The sequence below is a fragment of the Rhinolophus ferrumequinum genome, chromosome 9 (assembly GCF_004115265.2).
Source record: "Rhinolophus ferrumequinum isolate MPI-CBG mRhiFer1 chromosome 9, mRhiFer1_v1.p, whole genome shotgun sequence".
In the NCBI taxonomy this organism is placed as follows: domain Eukaryota; kingdom Metazoa; phylum Chordata; class Mammalia; order Chiroptera; family Rhinolophidae; genus Rhinolophus; species Rhinolophus ferrumequinum.
In genome coordinates this window covers 15,912,204-15,927,611 of record NC_046292.1, presented here as the reverse complement: position 1 = coordinate 15,927,611, position 15,408 = coordinate 15,912,204, and the positions used below count along the sequence as shown (strand labels likewise).

Genomic DNA, 15,408 nt, shown 5'->3' with positions numbered 1-15,408 from the left:
ATCTATAGTGTACCATTAGCATGTGATACCCATGTTAGTATTTACCAGTTATTAACATTTATGTTGTCTTGTTTCTTCAACTAGTTATAAAATCCTTAGGAATAAAAGTTAAGTCTGTAGAATACTGTTATGTTCTTCACAGTGCTCATTACAATCTGGTGTAAAATTAGTTGGTTGTATCTATTTCATAATTATGGAAATGAACTTTTTTTAGCCCATTAGATTGGTTTCCTTAATGAGCTCATTAATGGAGACTTATTTTATCTTTGCTTTATATAGATAGGGAAGGAGTTTGCTAGTACTTGAAGATTTCACTGGAAGCATTTGAACAATTTAATAGATTATTTTGAGTATCCAATTAGAAACAAATAGTTGGTATGCTAATTGTAAAATACGTACACATACTCTTGTATTGCATTGCCTCTAGGAGAAAGATGCATTTTCCTGCGTATTAGATTTCATTAATAATACATTAGATAGTGTTGTAGCAAAAGCCCTATATGAGATCACCAGCCTAAGCCACTCCTGTCAAGCAATTTGTTACAGCAAAGTCTCAGTGTAAAGTTTTGGATTCCTCCTATAAATTTAGATTTCACGAGATTTGACTTGTTGAAAATTAAAGTTTTGAAAAATAGGTTTTTAATAGGTTGGGTTGCTGGTATATTTAATAAATTAGTTTTAATTGGTGTCATTTTTGATGCTGTGTGGTTTAGGTTTTTGTTCTTTTATGTTTCATTATAGTCATTTAAATTTTTTTAGCTCTTGATTGAGGAAGTTGAAATTAGATTAGGGTCAGTGCCTGAGACTGACAAAATTAAGGTATGAGAAGACTGACGTTTTATCTTTGGCTAAAATCTACTGTAAATTAATCCTAAAATGAGCAGTCATTAACAGATGTCGTTGCTAAGCATTGTTCTGAGATGAGAAATGTACAAGAATGATAGGTATTAATTTTGGAATGTGTTTTTTAGTATGCCTTGGCTCTCAGACCTAGTCTGGTTATATATCTGGTAATATACATCTTTATATTCTTTGGCTGGTATTGTAAAACTGTTTTTGGAAACAAGTTCTATTTTAATTTGTTGCCACTGACATGAATGTAATATCCATGGAGATCATGGCTGTATAAGAAGCTCTTATTGTTTAAAGTGTACAGCACTGATGTTCTGTTCAGGAATTAAAAGGAAATGGTAGATTGAGATCTATTCTTTGGCTTATTAGCTAATGGAAGTGTTACAGAACCAATAACAGACCTATTTAACAGAGACTTAAAAGTATATGACTTTGTAGCACCCGAATTGAAGTATATATAAGGAAAAGCTGCTGTTTTGGCAAAATAGTAAATAGGAGCAGGATAATGAAAGAACCCCAGTAGATAGATACTCAAAAGTTTTTGTTGAGCTGCTTGGTTACTTCTCCTGTTAATTCCTCCCGTAGCCTCAAAGGGCTTCCTCTATTACTATTGAAGTATTTGATGGATGGGTAATAGACAGCCAAAACTTTTTGCAAGCCTGGATGCCAAGTGAGTAAAGGAAGAACTGTTGTTACGGTATTTACTAGAGTCTGTTGGTTCTGGAGGTGGGGTGGAGAATGACCTGCGCGTGACTGAACAGCTCATACGCAGCGAGAATGACCCAGGGACCATGAAGTTAATAAAAGGAAAACATTCCTATTTCATTTTAGTTAATTAAAATTGAGCTTAAAAAAACTTTAAAAAGTGATGCTTAGTTTTGGTATACTGTTTTTTAGATTTAGCCTTTTAAAGTTTTTTTAACATCCTAAGTTAAACTGATCTTGAAATGAGGCCACTTCCTATTTCATAGATATATCAGTGTTTTTGGCCTGTTTCATCATGGACCCCGGTGATTATAATATTGGGTACTTTGTTGACCACAGATTTGTAGATGTTTCTCCTAAAATAAAACAGTATTTTCTTGGAAAAATCTATAATTTGGGCTTCTAACATTCAAATTACAGAGTACAAGGAGCTCGCTTTTATGAATCTATAAAGTGTTTAATCAATCATTAAAATACTGGTGGCTGAAAATACAGGTTTTTCACTTTAGGTATGCTTAATGAGGCAAACCTATCTGGTTCTAAAAATAGAGGCACAAGTTATATATTAGTGGTATAATAATCTGACTCCTAGCCTCCTCACTTAGCTGTGTGTCAGATATATATTCATAGTGCATGTGCTCTTTCTTTGCTTTTATATGTATTTGTAATGGGTAAGGAAAAATATGGATAGTGAACAATGTAATTATGAAGCACCGTTGCATCATGTTAATAGAAACGATATATAAAGCAGAATTTACTTGCCAGAACATTTTTAAGGTATTCAAATACAAATATCCTCAAATATAAAAATAAAGTCTAACCAGACGAGGCCAAAGGGCCTAGCCACACCAAAAAATGCATTTTAAAATTAGTATCCACTATCCTCATGTATTTCTTATCTCATACTTTTTATCAATAGCTTTTTTTTTAGTGCTATGCCGTTAATGTATGTTTGTTTATGGAGGTGATAATACAGGTTGGTATAGCTGAAGCTAGTGAGAAATGGTCAGATTCTGGCTATTTTGAAGGCCGATCTAACAGTATTTATTGATGGGTTGGATATGGGGGTATGAGAGAAAGGACCCCAGGATGACTTCAAGGCTTCGATCTGAGTACCTAGAAGGATGGAGTAGCCATTAATTGAAATGAGGGTCTGTAGGGAAGAACAGATTAATAGGATTGAAAGACAGTACTTAGTTCTGGACATGTTGTGAGTTAGATGTCTCGTAGACCTCCAAGTCTAGCTGTTGTATGATCAGTTGCTTATATGAACCTGGAGTTCAGGGAAGAGTTTTGGCTGGAGATTATAAATGTGGGGAGGTATAAGCATCTAGATGGTATTAGAAACCACGAGTTTGGGTGTGGTCACCAAGGAAGTGTGTGTAGCTTAGAGAAAAGGTCTAAGATCTGGTCCCTGTAGCCCTTCAACATTTAGATTTTGGGGAGATGAGGAACTAACAAAGGGGACTGAGAAGAACGAGCGAGTGAGGTGAGAGAAAAACCAGGAGTGTGGTATCTCAGAAGTCAAGTGAAGAAAGTGTTCACCGAAGGATGGTCAATTATAATCATCAAACTTTCCAAGTAAGATGAGGACTGAGAATTGACATTTGATTGTGGCAATATGGGGGTCATTAGTGACTTTGACAGGAATGGTGATAAAAGCCAGATTCGGAGAGTTCCATAGAGTGGGAAATGAGAAATTTGAGATAGCGATTAAATACAGTTCTTGCAGCAATTTTGCTACAAAGAATAGCAGAGAAATGGGATAATAGCTAGAAGGTGTTGTAATCAAGATACAGTTTTTATTTGAATTTTAAGGGAGAAATTATACTTGTGTGCTGATGAGAATGATCCATGGATAAAAGGGGAAATTGTTGCTGGACCATGTATCCTTAAGTAGGAGAGAAGGGATGGCATCTAGTTAGTGCATAAGTTAACAGTATGAGGTAGATGTTCATTTATACATTAATTCAGAATTGAGCAGCTATTATGTCCCAGGCACTGTGTTCAGTGTTGGGAATAAAATGAGAAACAAGTTGTGAGTTTTCTGCTGACATGGAAATTGAACCCTCTTGCTGGTGCTATTCCCAGATGAGGATATTGAGACTCACTGACTAAGAAACTTGCTCAAAGTAACTAAAATGTAGATTTGAATCCAACGTAATTTGAAACGCACCATTTTTCACATTTTTCCTACCTTCATAGCTATCACCCTACGAAACCACATCATCCTTTGCCTGGATTGCCCTGTTAACCTGACCAGTCAGCCTGTTTCTCCATGCAGTCCATTTTCTACCTAGCTGCCAGAATGAATATTCCTTTTAGAACTTAAGTCATAAGTTTGTTGCTCAAAACTCTTTGATGTCTTCCCAAAACATTAAAAATAAAACTCAAAACTCCTAACCATTGGTTTAACTTAATCTGGCCCCTGTTCTCTCTTCCTCAACACTGTCTCCTGTGTGAACCCTGTATTCCAGTCACTGGCCTATTTGCTGTTCTTTAACTATGTCAGTTGTACTCCCTTCTTCTTGTACTTGTTTCCTCACCTTGTGATGCTCTTTCCTCAGAGTTTTACTTACTTTTCTCTCTTAGGTCTCAGCTCAGATTTACCTCTTTAGGGAGGTCTTCCTAATTAAAATACAGGCTCTTCCTCATCATTTTTCCCCTTTCCTTGCTTTTTTGTTAGCCTTTAACACTCCTGAAATCATATTTATTATTTTATTTTTGTTTGTCTCTATTAGTAGACTATAAGCTTTATGAATGCCTTAGACCTTCTCTGTGGTGTTCACTGTCTCTCTAGAACTTAGAAGAATACATGGCACATGAGTCTGAGGTTTATGCAACTCCATGTCTCATGAACGGTTGGTTTGTCTCATGAGAGGGAACCAGTTGTCTGTATAGACTAGGCATTATGCACTAGAGAAACTTCAAGCTGATACTTAAAAGATTAATTGGATATGGGTGGGAGTGGGGGGGGAATTAAAAATATTTGAGATTTTTTTGATTATGGGAGTATTATTTCCTCAGTCATCTTGCGGGGGCAGCAGAGATAATGTTCTTCCAAGAGAAATGACGAAAAATCAGAGGAGCCGGTTGACAACGGTGGGTTTTAGTTATTTTGATTTTTGGAAAAAGGAAATCGTTTGTTATAAACATATCTTTATTGTGAAATATTTATTAAATATAAGGAAAAAGAATAAAATTCAAACTTATGTTTCATGCATTGATAACTGTTATTATTCTGATACATAGTCACCCTCATCTATACATACATCTATATTCAAAGAACAAAATTTAGCACCACTAGACTTACTGATTGAGGTAAAATCTGGACAATCAAGAGGAAGTGTTTTAATAGACAATTGGAGATACAGAATTAGGTCTTGGGCTGTGGATCTGGGAGATGACTGTATAGCTGTAGGCTTTGGGAATGGATGTGATCTTAAAGTGAAGAATAGAAGAGTCATAACTTTGGGAAACACGTACATTATAATTAGATGGATAGAAGAATCACCATGGAAAAGCTAGAAAAGTAATTAAAAGTAAGACCCAAGTTAGGATTCTGAAGACTTAAGGGAAGAAGATTTTCAGAAGTAGTGTCACCAGTGTTAATGCTTGTTGAGAAGGCGAGGATGATGAGACTGAGGAAGGACTTGAATTTCGTCATTAGAAAAATCCATTAGTGACATTTGGGCATAGAGTTTAGTGTTAGAGGAAGAAGACAATTTTAGAGAGTTAAAGAGAGCATAGATAGATGCCAAGTGCTTTTCAGAGTGAGTTTCATTTGAAAGATGGCTCTGTAGGGATATCATTCAGAAGATGCCTTAAATGTCTTATACTTCTCTATAGCTGCCCAGTACTAAACATATAGTAGATGTGTTGAAAAGAACAACTATGGGTGAAATAAAATTTGGGGCATGTGTTTAAAGCATGTGTTAAAAGTCAAAGGAAGATATGTAATGTAAGCCAAAGTAAGGGTTTTTTGTTTGTATTTTGTTTTGTTATGGGAAATTTGGCATACGTGAGGACAGGAAGGAACCAGTGGGAAGGAAAGGATATACTGAGCAAAATAGAGTTGAAGAAATAAAGGTTTGTGATTATTTCTAGAAGGTGGTGAGAAGAAATGGGCTTATTTATTAGTAAGGAGTTTACCTTGGAAAGGAAGTAAATCTCTTTCTGTGAGGTATAAAGGAAAGAAGTGAAAATAGATACTGAGAAAGGTTTTTAAGGCTGAGAGGAAAGAATACAAGGAAACCAGTAATTTTCCCAGAGGAGCTTAGAATGAGATTTTAGTGAACGAGGATTGGAGATTTTAAGGTGATAGAAGAATTATATGAGAATCATGCTAGAAATTCAAAAGAAGACCTCCAGTTTTACTAGATAGCAGTGAAGGTGAATCTGATTGTTTTGAAAAGGATTGTTTTAAGGTAGGATAACTGTTGTAGAGCTTAACATCAGAATCTCAATATCCTGTATAATTTTGATATCTCTTGGATTGCTATTATTCCTTTATCAGGTCATTTTTCAGAATATGAAATATTGATGTAGAAGAGTTTGACTAGAAAATCATCTCTCATGTTTTTATGTGGCTGATTGTTTTTAATGTTGCTGACATGATGGAAACTTTAAGAAAATTGTGGTCTGATAATAAATACTGAGAGAGTTTCTGATTATTTAATTCTAATTTATCATTGTATATTATAATTTAATCCCGTATAATTTAAATTAAAATGAAACATCAAATCTTCATATAGGGAAGAATTTTTTTCATACCTTAAAATGTAATATTCTGATAAAGAGGGATGTATTGAAGCACTGGAGTTCTAAATAGTAGAGATCTTAGAGTAGAGGAGAAAACTTGAAGACCACATCAATCCTTCATTCAATTGTTTTTATAACAACACGGACATCATATTCCCATGAAGAGATACATACATGCCCTTTATTCTGTGTTTTTGAGAAAAAGACAAATTATAAATACTCAAATTCTGGTTAGTACAAGTTTTGCATACTTTTATTAATCAGTTTCCATTTTTCAATATAGAATATTCTATGTTGGTGACTCTAAAGTCATTAAAAAAAAATTAGGGTTAGCTCTGAAAGATTCAAATTGTCCCCATTCCTTCTTAACCATCTTTGTGTCCCCACCTCCTAAAGAAAAGGCAGTTAGGCTTTATGGCTCTAAAATCAAATGCTTACATTGGGATTCTAATACAGAGTTTTTATTTCAGGTCTTTGTAGGTAAAATACCAAGAGATTTATATGAGGATGAGTTGGTGCCCCTTTTTGAAAAGGCTGGTCCCATTTGGGATCTGCGTCTTATGATGGATCCACTGTCTGGTCAGAACAGAGGGTATGCATTTATCACCTTCTGTGGAAAGGAAGCTGCACAGGAAGCTGTTAAACTGGTATGTGATAAAACAAATACCCACCGTCCAGTAAGCCATTATTTGAGAGAATTACTTCAATTAAAACTGTTTGCAGTTAACATTGTTTTATTTTCTTTAGTGTTTTCTTTGAATGTTTTTATATTGACTGAATTGGTATGTGACCTTTGCTCTATTTTTTTCTGATTATAAAAGGAAAAAAGAAATGAAAATACCCAAGAAATAATGTGTTAGAGAAAATCTCCCATAATTTAAAAAGTTACTCATTACAGTAATTAGTATCTAATGTTTCATTTGAATATCTGGCTTCTACAGGTCGCTTGATTTTAAACAAAAAGGATGTCAATTCTTGCTGATAAACTTTAGGATAGGATTCTTAAAGTGTAATGAAGGCTGGGATGGGTTCTGGGAAACAACAACAGGAGACAGTGACTTTAGGACACAATTCAGGAAATGGTTGTGAATATTTTTGTTACAGCGTAATCATACAATTTGTTTATTTTCTAAGTATATTCTTTTCTATCTTTTTGTTTCCAGATCCTTCAGTCCTCTCTGTCTTTAATCTTTCTCTGTTCTGTTTTATAACCAGTCTTCTAGTAATTCTTTTCTGTAGGGCCTTTTACTCTGTTCTTATTTCAGAGTAGAAGTAGTAGTAGGAGTAGTAGTAGCAGCAGCAGCAACAAAGTTCTGCAAATTAAGTATATCTGCAATCCTACTGTATTGAGATACAACCATCTCAGTAACTTAAAATAACAGTATCGTTGTTTTTTGGCATATTCTTGTGCCAGACATCACTTAGTCTTTCTAATCCTTCTAGAACTGTAACCTTGTTCACCAAGGTTTTTGGTTTCATTAGTTACCTCTAAATTAGTTCCATTCTGTCTTGACCCAGATTTTAGTTTCTATTACCGACTTTTCCTTATAGTTTGTTTATTTAATATAGAGAAGTTTTCAAAGCTTTGTTTCTAATTTCTGGCAATGTATGTAGGGATGATTTCATTTTTTAATAATAACAAGTTTTAGTAAATAAATGGGTAAGTAATGTTGAGCTAAAGTTTATCAAGGAAACCATCATTTAGTGATTTAAAACATTTTTTATTCTCATCATTTCATATAATTTTGAAAGTATTGTGTTTGATAATGCAGTTTAAAACTAGGTATATAATTAAAATTGTTTTATGTAGAATGTGAAGTTCTGAATTTCTTTTGCATTGATTAAACATAGTTGTTACTCTTTATTATTATTGTTTTGCCTATGGCTTATCTATATCTAATTTCATCTCCAAGAGCTCTGATTAATCAATCTCTGGTACTTTTTCTGAAATTTTCTGGAAAAAATTTTTTAGATAGATAAAATTGAAATATGAAGTAAGATATAAAAAAATAAAGTGAATAACAGAGTCATTTATATATGGAGGAAGAGTGAACTAAACTACAATGAGAGACTAACAAGTTTAAAAATACCCATTTATATTATGGCTTGCCTGAGGGAACTCTGTGAGTTCATGAAGCAGGAAGTGTTTGACCTTAAATTGTTGAATATTTTAGATTGAGATCAGTTGTCCTGAGTTTGGGGTGGTTGTGGGGTGTCTGGTTCTTTTCTTCCTTGCAGTGTGACAGCTATGAAATTCGCCCTGGTAAACACCTGGGAGTGTGCATTTCTGTGGCAAACAACAGGCTTTTTGTTGGATCAATTCCGAAGAATAAGACTAAAGAAAACATTCTGGAAGAATTCAGTAAAGTCACAGGTAAAACAAAAATGTATTTAGAAGTTAGTTTTGGGAAATCTGTGGTACTATAATAAGTGCAAAAAAGTGTCTAAAAATTCAAATGTCTATTCAGTGTCTAAATTGCCTCCTTTCTGCTTTATAGTGGTTTGGACTAAAGCAAGTTCTCTCATATCTATAATTTCTTGGAATGTCCCCTTCACTTCTTTGTCTTAATAGAACCTTGGCTTTTGCCAGAGCATTTGTCCTGTAGCCCTCAATTAAAGGTTTTTCCCCTGTGACATTCAGTGTGCTTTAGGGCCAAGGGGATGACAGTTTTTACCTTCTTCCTTCCTTTTGCCTCATCTAGATCGGATTTTTTCAAAATTTCCAATTCTAAATTCATGGAATTGATTGAGAATTACATTTTATATCACAGATCTATCTACATTTATATATAGTTGAAACAAAATTTAATGAAGCCATACTTTTACTTACTATTCATGACTTAGTATGATATTTCCTATTCTATTTCCTTTTTTGAAATGATGGGGATCCACTAAATACTAGCTATAGTTTAAAAAATTGTTTTAGACCATTGCTTCCCCTTATAAAAACAATATGCCTTTATATTTTTGTCATCCAGACATACTGTACTTTTTTCTTCCTTCAAGCTGTCATCTATTGCTCTTCTGGTTTCAGTCTTTCATTAACTGAAGATTGCTTCTAGTCTTCCTCTTCTGCCCTAAATTGACTTATTCTTAATACTTTTAACATCTGTGTGGATGCACCATCTAATACCCTAGCCTCCTAATACCCTAGTTTTTTATGACCAACTCATTTCCAGTCCTTTATTTCAGCTCCTCCACGTCCAGATCACATTCGGGATCTTGTTGCCACCCATTCCAGCCACTCTGGAATCTTGACTTCTGGCATCCCACTTTGTAACCACTGCCATTGTCCATCGTAATTGTGTTGGTCAGACACCCCTTAATGGCACAATTCTTTGACCTCATCACTTTCCCCCCATTGGCTTTTTTTGTTTGTTTGTTTAACTTTTATTTAAGTGTTTTTCCAGGACCCATCAGCTGCAAGTCAAGTAGTTGTTTCAGTCTAGTTGTGGAGGGCGCAGCTCACAGTGGCCCACGTGGGTGTCGAACCGGCAACCTTGTTAAGAGCACCGCGCTCTAACCAACTGAGCTAACTGGGCGCCCCAACCTCATCACTTTTTTATTACCACCTATCATCTCCTTTCGGGCTTATCCATTTATTCATTCTCCATATGTTTATCCAGTGCCTATTAAGTGCTGACATTGTGCTATGTGCTGGGATACAATGGTCGATAAAAGAGATCTGTTCCCTGCCCTTGTGGAACTTACAATCTGGGAAGGGAGATAAGACAAACAAAATGAAATATTTACACATTGTGGTAAGCACTGCAAGGAGGAAATAAAGGGTGTTTCGCTAGAGAAGAGCTACGAGGCCAGTTTTGATGGTTAGGAAGGCTTATCACCCAAGACGTGAAGAATGAGGAGGACGTAGCATACAAAGAGCAAAGGGATGTGCATTCCAAGGGCAGCACATGCCAAGGCTTTCCGGCAAGAAAGGACTTAGTGTATTTAAGTAACAGAAGGCCAGTGTTGTTCAAGGGTAGGGTTAGGGCTAGACTTAGATGAAGGAGGCAGGGCTTCTGTAGACCATGTCAGGAGTCTGGATTCTATTGTAGGTGTGAGGAGAAGGTATTTGAAGGTCTTAAGCAGGGAATAATATCTGTTTCATATTTTCAGAATATTATTCCTACTGTTATATGATGATGGCTTAGAAGGGGTTAAGAGCAGAAGCTTTCATAGTTCAGATAGAAGATTGCACTAGAGTAATAGCAGTGCAGATGCAAAAAATAGATTGGCTGGGAATCGGGTAGGGGAAATGAAGTAAGGGAAAAAAATCAAGAATGAGTCTTCAGTTTCTAGCTTGAGAGCCTGGGAGGTGGTACTGTTTATTAGGTAGGGAATTCTAGAGAAGACTGATTTTGGGAGTGGTAGTACAGCTTTGGACATGTTAAATTTGAAAGGTCTTAAGTCTGGGCTCGAAATAAAATCTTAAGCATTCTTAAGGATATGGATAGTATTTAAAAGTAGGAACTAGCTGGTATCAATCACTACCTAGAAAAAACCATATGGAAAGATGAGGGTACAGGACTAAGACCAGAGGAACACCAATATTGAGCAGTTATTTTCATTCTTGGTAAAAACATTAACTTTTAAGTTAGATCCAAGGACAGTTTTTGGTCGTGATTAGTTGTTGAATGTCACTTCTCTTGGATTTATATTAATAATTTTGTTTTTAAGTTCCTTCGTAGTGTTTTCAGAAATTATAAGGTCATGTTGTATCTCACTATAAAACATTGTAGAATGTCGTATGTCAAAATACAGTAGTTGGACCTGTTGTTTATCGCTGTATCTTCATGACCCCTTGAAATGAAAAGGGAACATAAAATACTGTCCCAAACCTTATATCTAATAATGCTGATTTAATTGTCTACTAGGTTATTAGTGAATCATTTTGAGGCTTCTTCAGTTATTTTTGTTCTTCAGCAAGTGGATTTAGGTCTGCCTAATCAGTAGATGTGTGGTGGATGCTTTTGGCTTATTTATCTGGCTGTTGGTTTAACAGAGGGTTTGGTGGACGTTATTCTCTATCATCAACCCGATGACAAAAAGAAGAATCGGGGGTTCTGCTTCCTTGAATACGAGGATCACAAGTCAGCAGCACAAGCCAGACGCCGGCTGATGAGTGGAAAAGTAAAAGTATGGGGAAATGTAGTTACAGTTGAATGGGCTGACCCTGTGGAAGAACCAGACCCAGAAGTCATGGCTAAGGTAAATGCAATTGCTTGGGGTGGGGTGCAGTTAGCATTTAAACCTTATACTTAGAATGAAGCTCAACCTTTTTAAGTTTTATAATAAATACAAAGTGTTGTAACACTAACTATTTAGGCAAGGACCTGCTTCAATACTAAACTTAACAGCTTATCTTGGTATCCAGGAATTTCCATTAACCATCCTATTTCCTGTGCAGATCAAATGTAACAAAGGAACTGAAATGAAATCCCTTTGATTAAGTATTTGTATACACACTGAGAGCTTGTTTAGTGCTAGGCACTATGAGGGATACACAGGTTTATTTTTTGTGTTTTTTTTTTTTACCCCCCTTCTTCCGCCTCCCCCACTCCCACCGTCACCGTCCACTCTGGTTCAAGCCGTTGTTTCTCAGTCTAGTTGTGTAGGACCCAGCTCCCTGGCCCATGCTGGTGTTATGAGCCTTGTGCTCCCCCCGGCTGAGGCGGTCGGTCGCCAGCCTCACAGCAGCTCACGGCAGCTCTTGCTGGCTGCCGGCCGCTCACGTTGGCCATCAGCTGCTCACGGCGGCACACGGTAGCCCGTGGCAGTGCTCAGCAGCCCACAGCAGCTCACATCAACCTCCGGCTGCTCACAGCAGCCCAGCTCCAGGGAGAACAGTTGTTCACAATCTTAAGAGGGCGCAGCTCACTGGCCCATGTGGAAATCGAACCAGTAACCTCGGTGTTAGGAGCACGGCGCTCCAACTACCTGAGCCACCGGGCTGGCCCAATACATAGGTTTTAAAAAAGGGAATAAGGACGGGATCTTATTGAGTAAAGAGAGAAGTAAAATTTGGGAGATTATGAATTACAGTCTTCATTGACTAGACTGTGACTTTGATTACATATCCGTGAATTACTGTATTTAGATTTATAGCTAATTTTTATTTTTCTTTTTAATCTTTTTTAATGACAAAGTTCCCTTAGAGTATTGTCCCTATGAAGAAAGGCAAAGGGTTATCATGTTTGCTGTCACATGGTACTGGCAAAGTATGCATGGCAAGTCCTGTAGAAGGACCTCTTTTTCCTCCTGTGCCCTAGACTTGCATTGCCAAGATCTTTGCCTGGTAAATGATGGTACAATGAATCCTGGTTCTTAGGCTTTCCTTGGGATGATCCCTGGGACTGAAGGGGCACAGAGTTGCATCTCTGCTGCTTTTTGTGAGTTTTTGAGTATTTTGGTATATGTCTTTTCGCTTCTCAGGGAGACGGCAGCTCAATGAATGGCCATAAATTAATAGTTAGATTCTTCTGGACTGAGGAATCTTTTCCTCAGCTTTTTATTCCAGGTTCTGGGGAGGCAGTTCTCACTTTGGTTAGTTTGGAGGACCGCCCCAGTTTATATTATAGTGTTAATAAAGTTTTCATACACAAAAATACCTTTGGGTGAAGCAGAGAACATCCATTGAGAGTAAACCGGAGAGGCGTTCACATGTGCTGCTCAGTATCTATTTCTCACATTCCTTGAATAGATGGGTATCTAGGACAGGGACTAGTAATCTAAATAGCCCTGATCTTTTTACTAGGTTGATTTCAGTTTCACTTGTTTCTTCTAATACAATTGTGACTGGGCAAACTTACTGAACTTGGATGTCATCTGTTTTATTGGGGTTGGAAAAATACCTTCAGATCTCTTACAACTTTGAATCCACCTTATAGAAATTAAGTGTAGCCTAAGTGTTGCTTATCTATAAAAGCATTTTTAAAATAGCATTATAAATATATTACACATAGAAGTGGGGAACAAAATCCCCAGAAAATCTAAAGTGTAGCTTCTAATTTGCTTATTGACCATTTTTCACATACTCTGGTAACCTTTCACATTGAAACATATCTTAAATCTTTTTATAGGGTTAGAAAACCTCAAGATTTTATTCTAGTAACTATTCTTCCTGGATCAAAAACAAGTTTCAGAATGTAAAGGAGACCTCTATAAACTTGAACAATAAAGATTGAATAAAGTTGATTGATTAATACTGACTCCTTTATTGTTTTCTAATGGGGAGTTTACCCAGTAGAGTAAAACTTCTGCTATTTCATTCTGTCAGTGTTACAATTTATTGAAGATCTTTTATCAAATTGGGTCAGTTTTATAATCAAATGGAACCTAAGAGCCTAAATGTATCTTTCTTAACACAATTTCGACAAGTAATTTTTATGTAGTATGTTATGATTTCATTTCAGAAAAGAAGAAAAGTTCCATGTTAACAAAAGAAGTAAATCACTGGAGGCCTATCTAATGTAGGGTTAGACCTCAATATTGACAGCATTGCGAAAAATAAACAATGGGTAGAGGTGGAAAATGTTAAATGGTTTTCACCTGTTGAATTGATTATCTTCTCCCCAGTTCTTTTTTATTCATATAGCTCTTAACCTCAGGCAAAAATTTATTCAGTGGTATGTTAGGTTTTTTTGTTTGTTTGTTTGAATAGGAAATATATTTCTTTAGCTCAAAAATCAAGAGAGAGAAGACCCACTTCAGTTCCTAGCCACATCTACCATATCCCCCATGGATCCTATAGGCATCCAGTTTTAGTAGTCTCCAATTTATCCTTTCAGTGTTTCATTAGGCAGATACAGACATATATGAGTATATATCCTTACTTTCCCTACTTTTAACACAAGTGTTTGCTGGTAACTTACTGTATGCACTGATTTATATTTGTTTTATTCACTGTTACCATTCTATTTCATCAGCTCTAAGGAAGGTATACCATTATTACATGTGCCACTAAGAAATTATAAAATGTTGCCATTAAACTATGACACATCTTGCCTATCACATTGACTGTAAGTTGGATCCCTATTTTGGACATGAAAAAAAAAACCAAGAGTGTATCCTGGCAATTTCTTCATATGAGCTCTTGGAGCTCTTACTCATTTTTTGTGCCTACTTAATATTCCATTCTGTGGATGTGTTGTGGTATATTCAACCATCTGTACATTGGATTGTTTCTAATCTTTTATTATTATACTGTAATGAATAAGCTTGTCAGTTGATACAAGTGCAGATGTATCTGTAGGATAGATTCTCAGGGATAGAATTGTGGGATAAAGGGTAAATGGATCTGTTGTTATAAAGATTGCCGTATTCCCCTCTGTAAGATATGTACCCTTTTACCCTCTACCAGCAAAATACAAGAGGCCTATTTTTCTCATCGTCAATATAGTGTATGGTCAAACTTTTGGATTTTGCAAGTCTGATAACAAATGGTATCTCAGCTGTTAAGATTTTTCTTCTCTTATCATGCGTGAGTTTTAAGTTTTTACTATGTTTAAGGGCCATTTGTGTTTCTTTGTATGAACCATATAATTATTGAATTTTGTCTATTTTCCTATTCAGTTTTTCTGTTGATTTTTTTTCTTATTTTCTAGAACTGATACAAGAGGTTAACTCTGGTATATAAATTGTTTGTTTTTTTTTTATTTTGCCTATAGTATTTTTTTTTTTGCAATGTAGAAGTCATAGTTTTAGTAGTTCAATTCACACATTGTAGATTTATAGTTTATAATTTTAAGTCACGAAGCCTTCCCCAGTGAAGTGTTATATAACATTATTTTCTTCTAATAATGTTTCCCCCTCCCCCTCATCCTTTTGTGGGTTTTTTTTTTGGGGGTTCTGGAGTTTATCCTGGTATACAGTGTGAGATACGGATCCAGCTTTTATCTTTATCCGGATTAACACTACACTGATTCAATGATTGAAGCATTTTAGTTTATTGTATCTGGTAGGATTAGTCTCTAAATTTTGTTTTAATCTTTTTCCTGGCTATTCTTGTTCGTTTATTTTTTCATATGAATTTTAGAATTAGCTTATCCAGGTCTAGGGGTAAAAAAAAGAAAAACTTACTTTGGTCGG

General features: G+C 35.8%; 1 protein-coding gene across 8 annotated transcripts in view; it reads left to right on the top strand.

The window, feature by feature from the left end:
• The window catches only part of HNRNPR (heterogeneous nuclear ribonucleoprotein R), a 36,309-nt gene that overhangs the window by 11,764 nt on the left and 9,137 nt on the right, over positions 1-15,408 (top strand). For 3 of the 8 annotated variants that reach the window (XM_033114006.1, XM_033113999.1, XM_033114000.1), the window contains 4 exons: positions 4,585-4,659; positions 6,789-6,965; positions 8,557-8,692; positions 11,315-11,529. In XM_033114006.1, coding sequence (XP_032969897.1) covers positions 4,585-4,659; positions 6,789-6,965; positions 8,557-8,692; positions 11,315-11,529 — 603 coding nt within the window. The remainder of the gene's footprint in view (positions 1-4,584; positions 4,660-6,788; positions 6,966-8,556; positions 8,693-11,314; positions 11,530-15,408) is intronic. The other 5 variants (XM_033114007.1, XM_033114004.1, XM_033114005.1 and 2 more) reach the window with 3 other exon arrangements.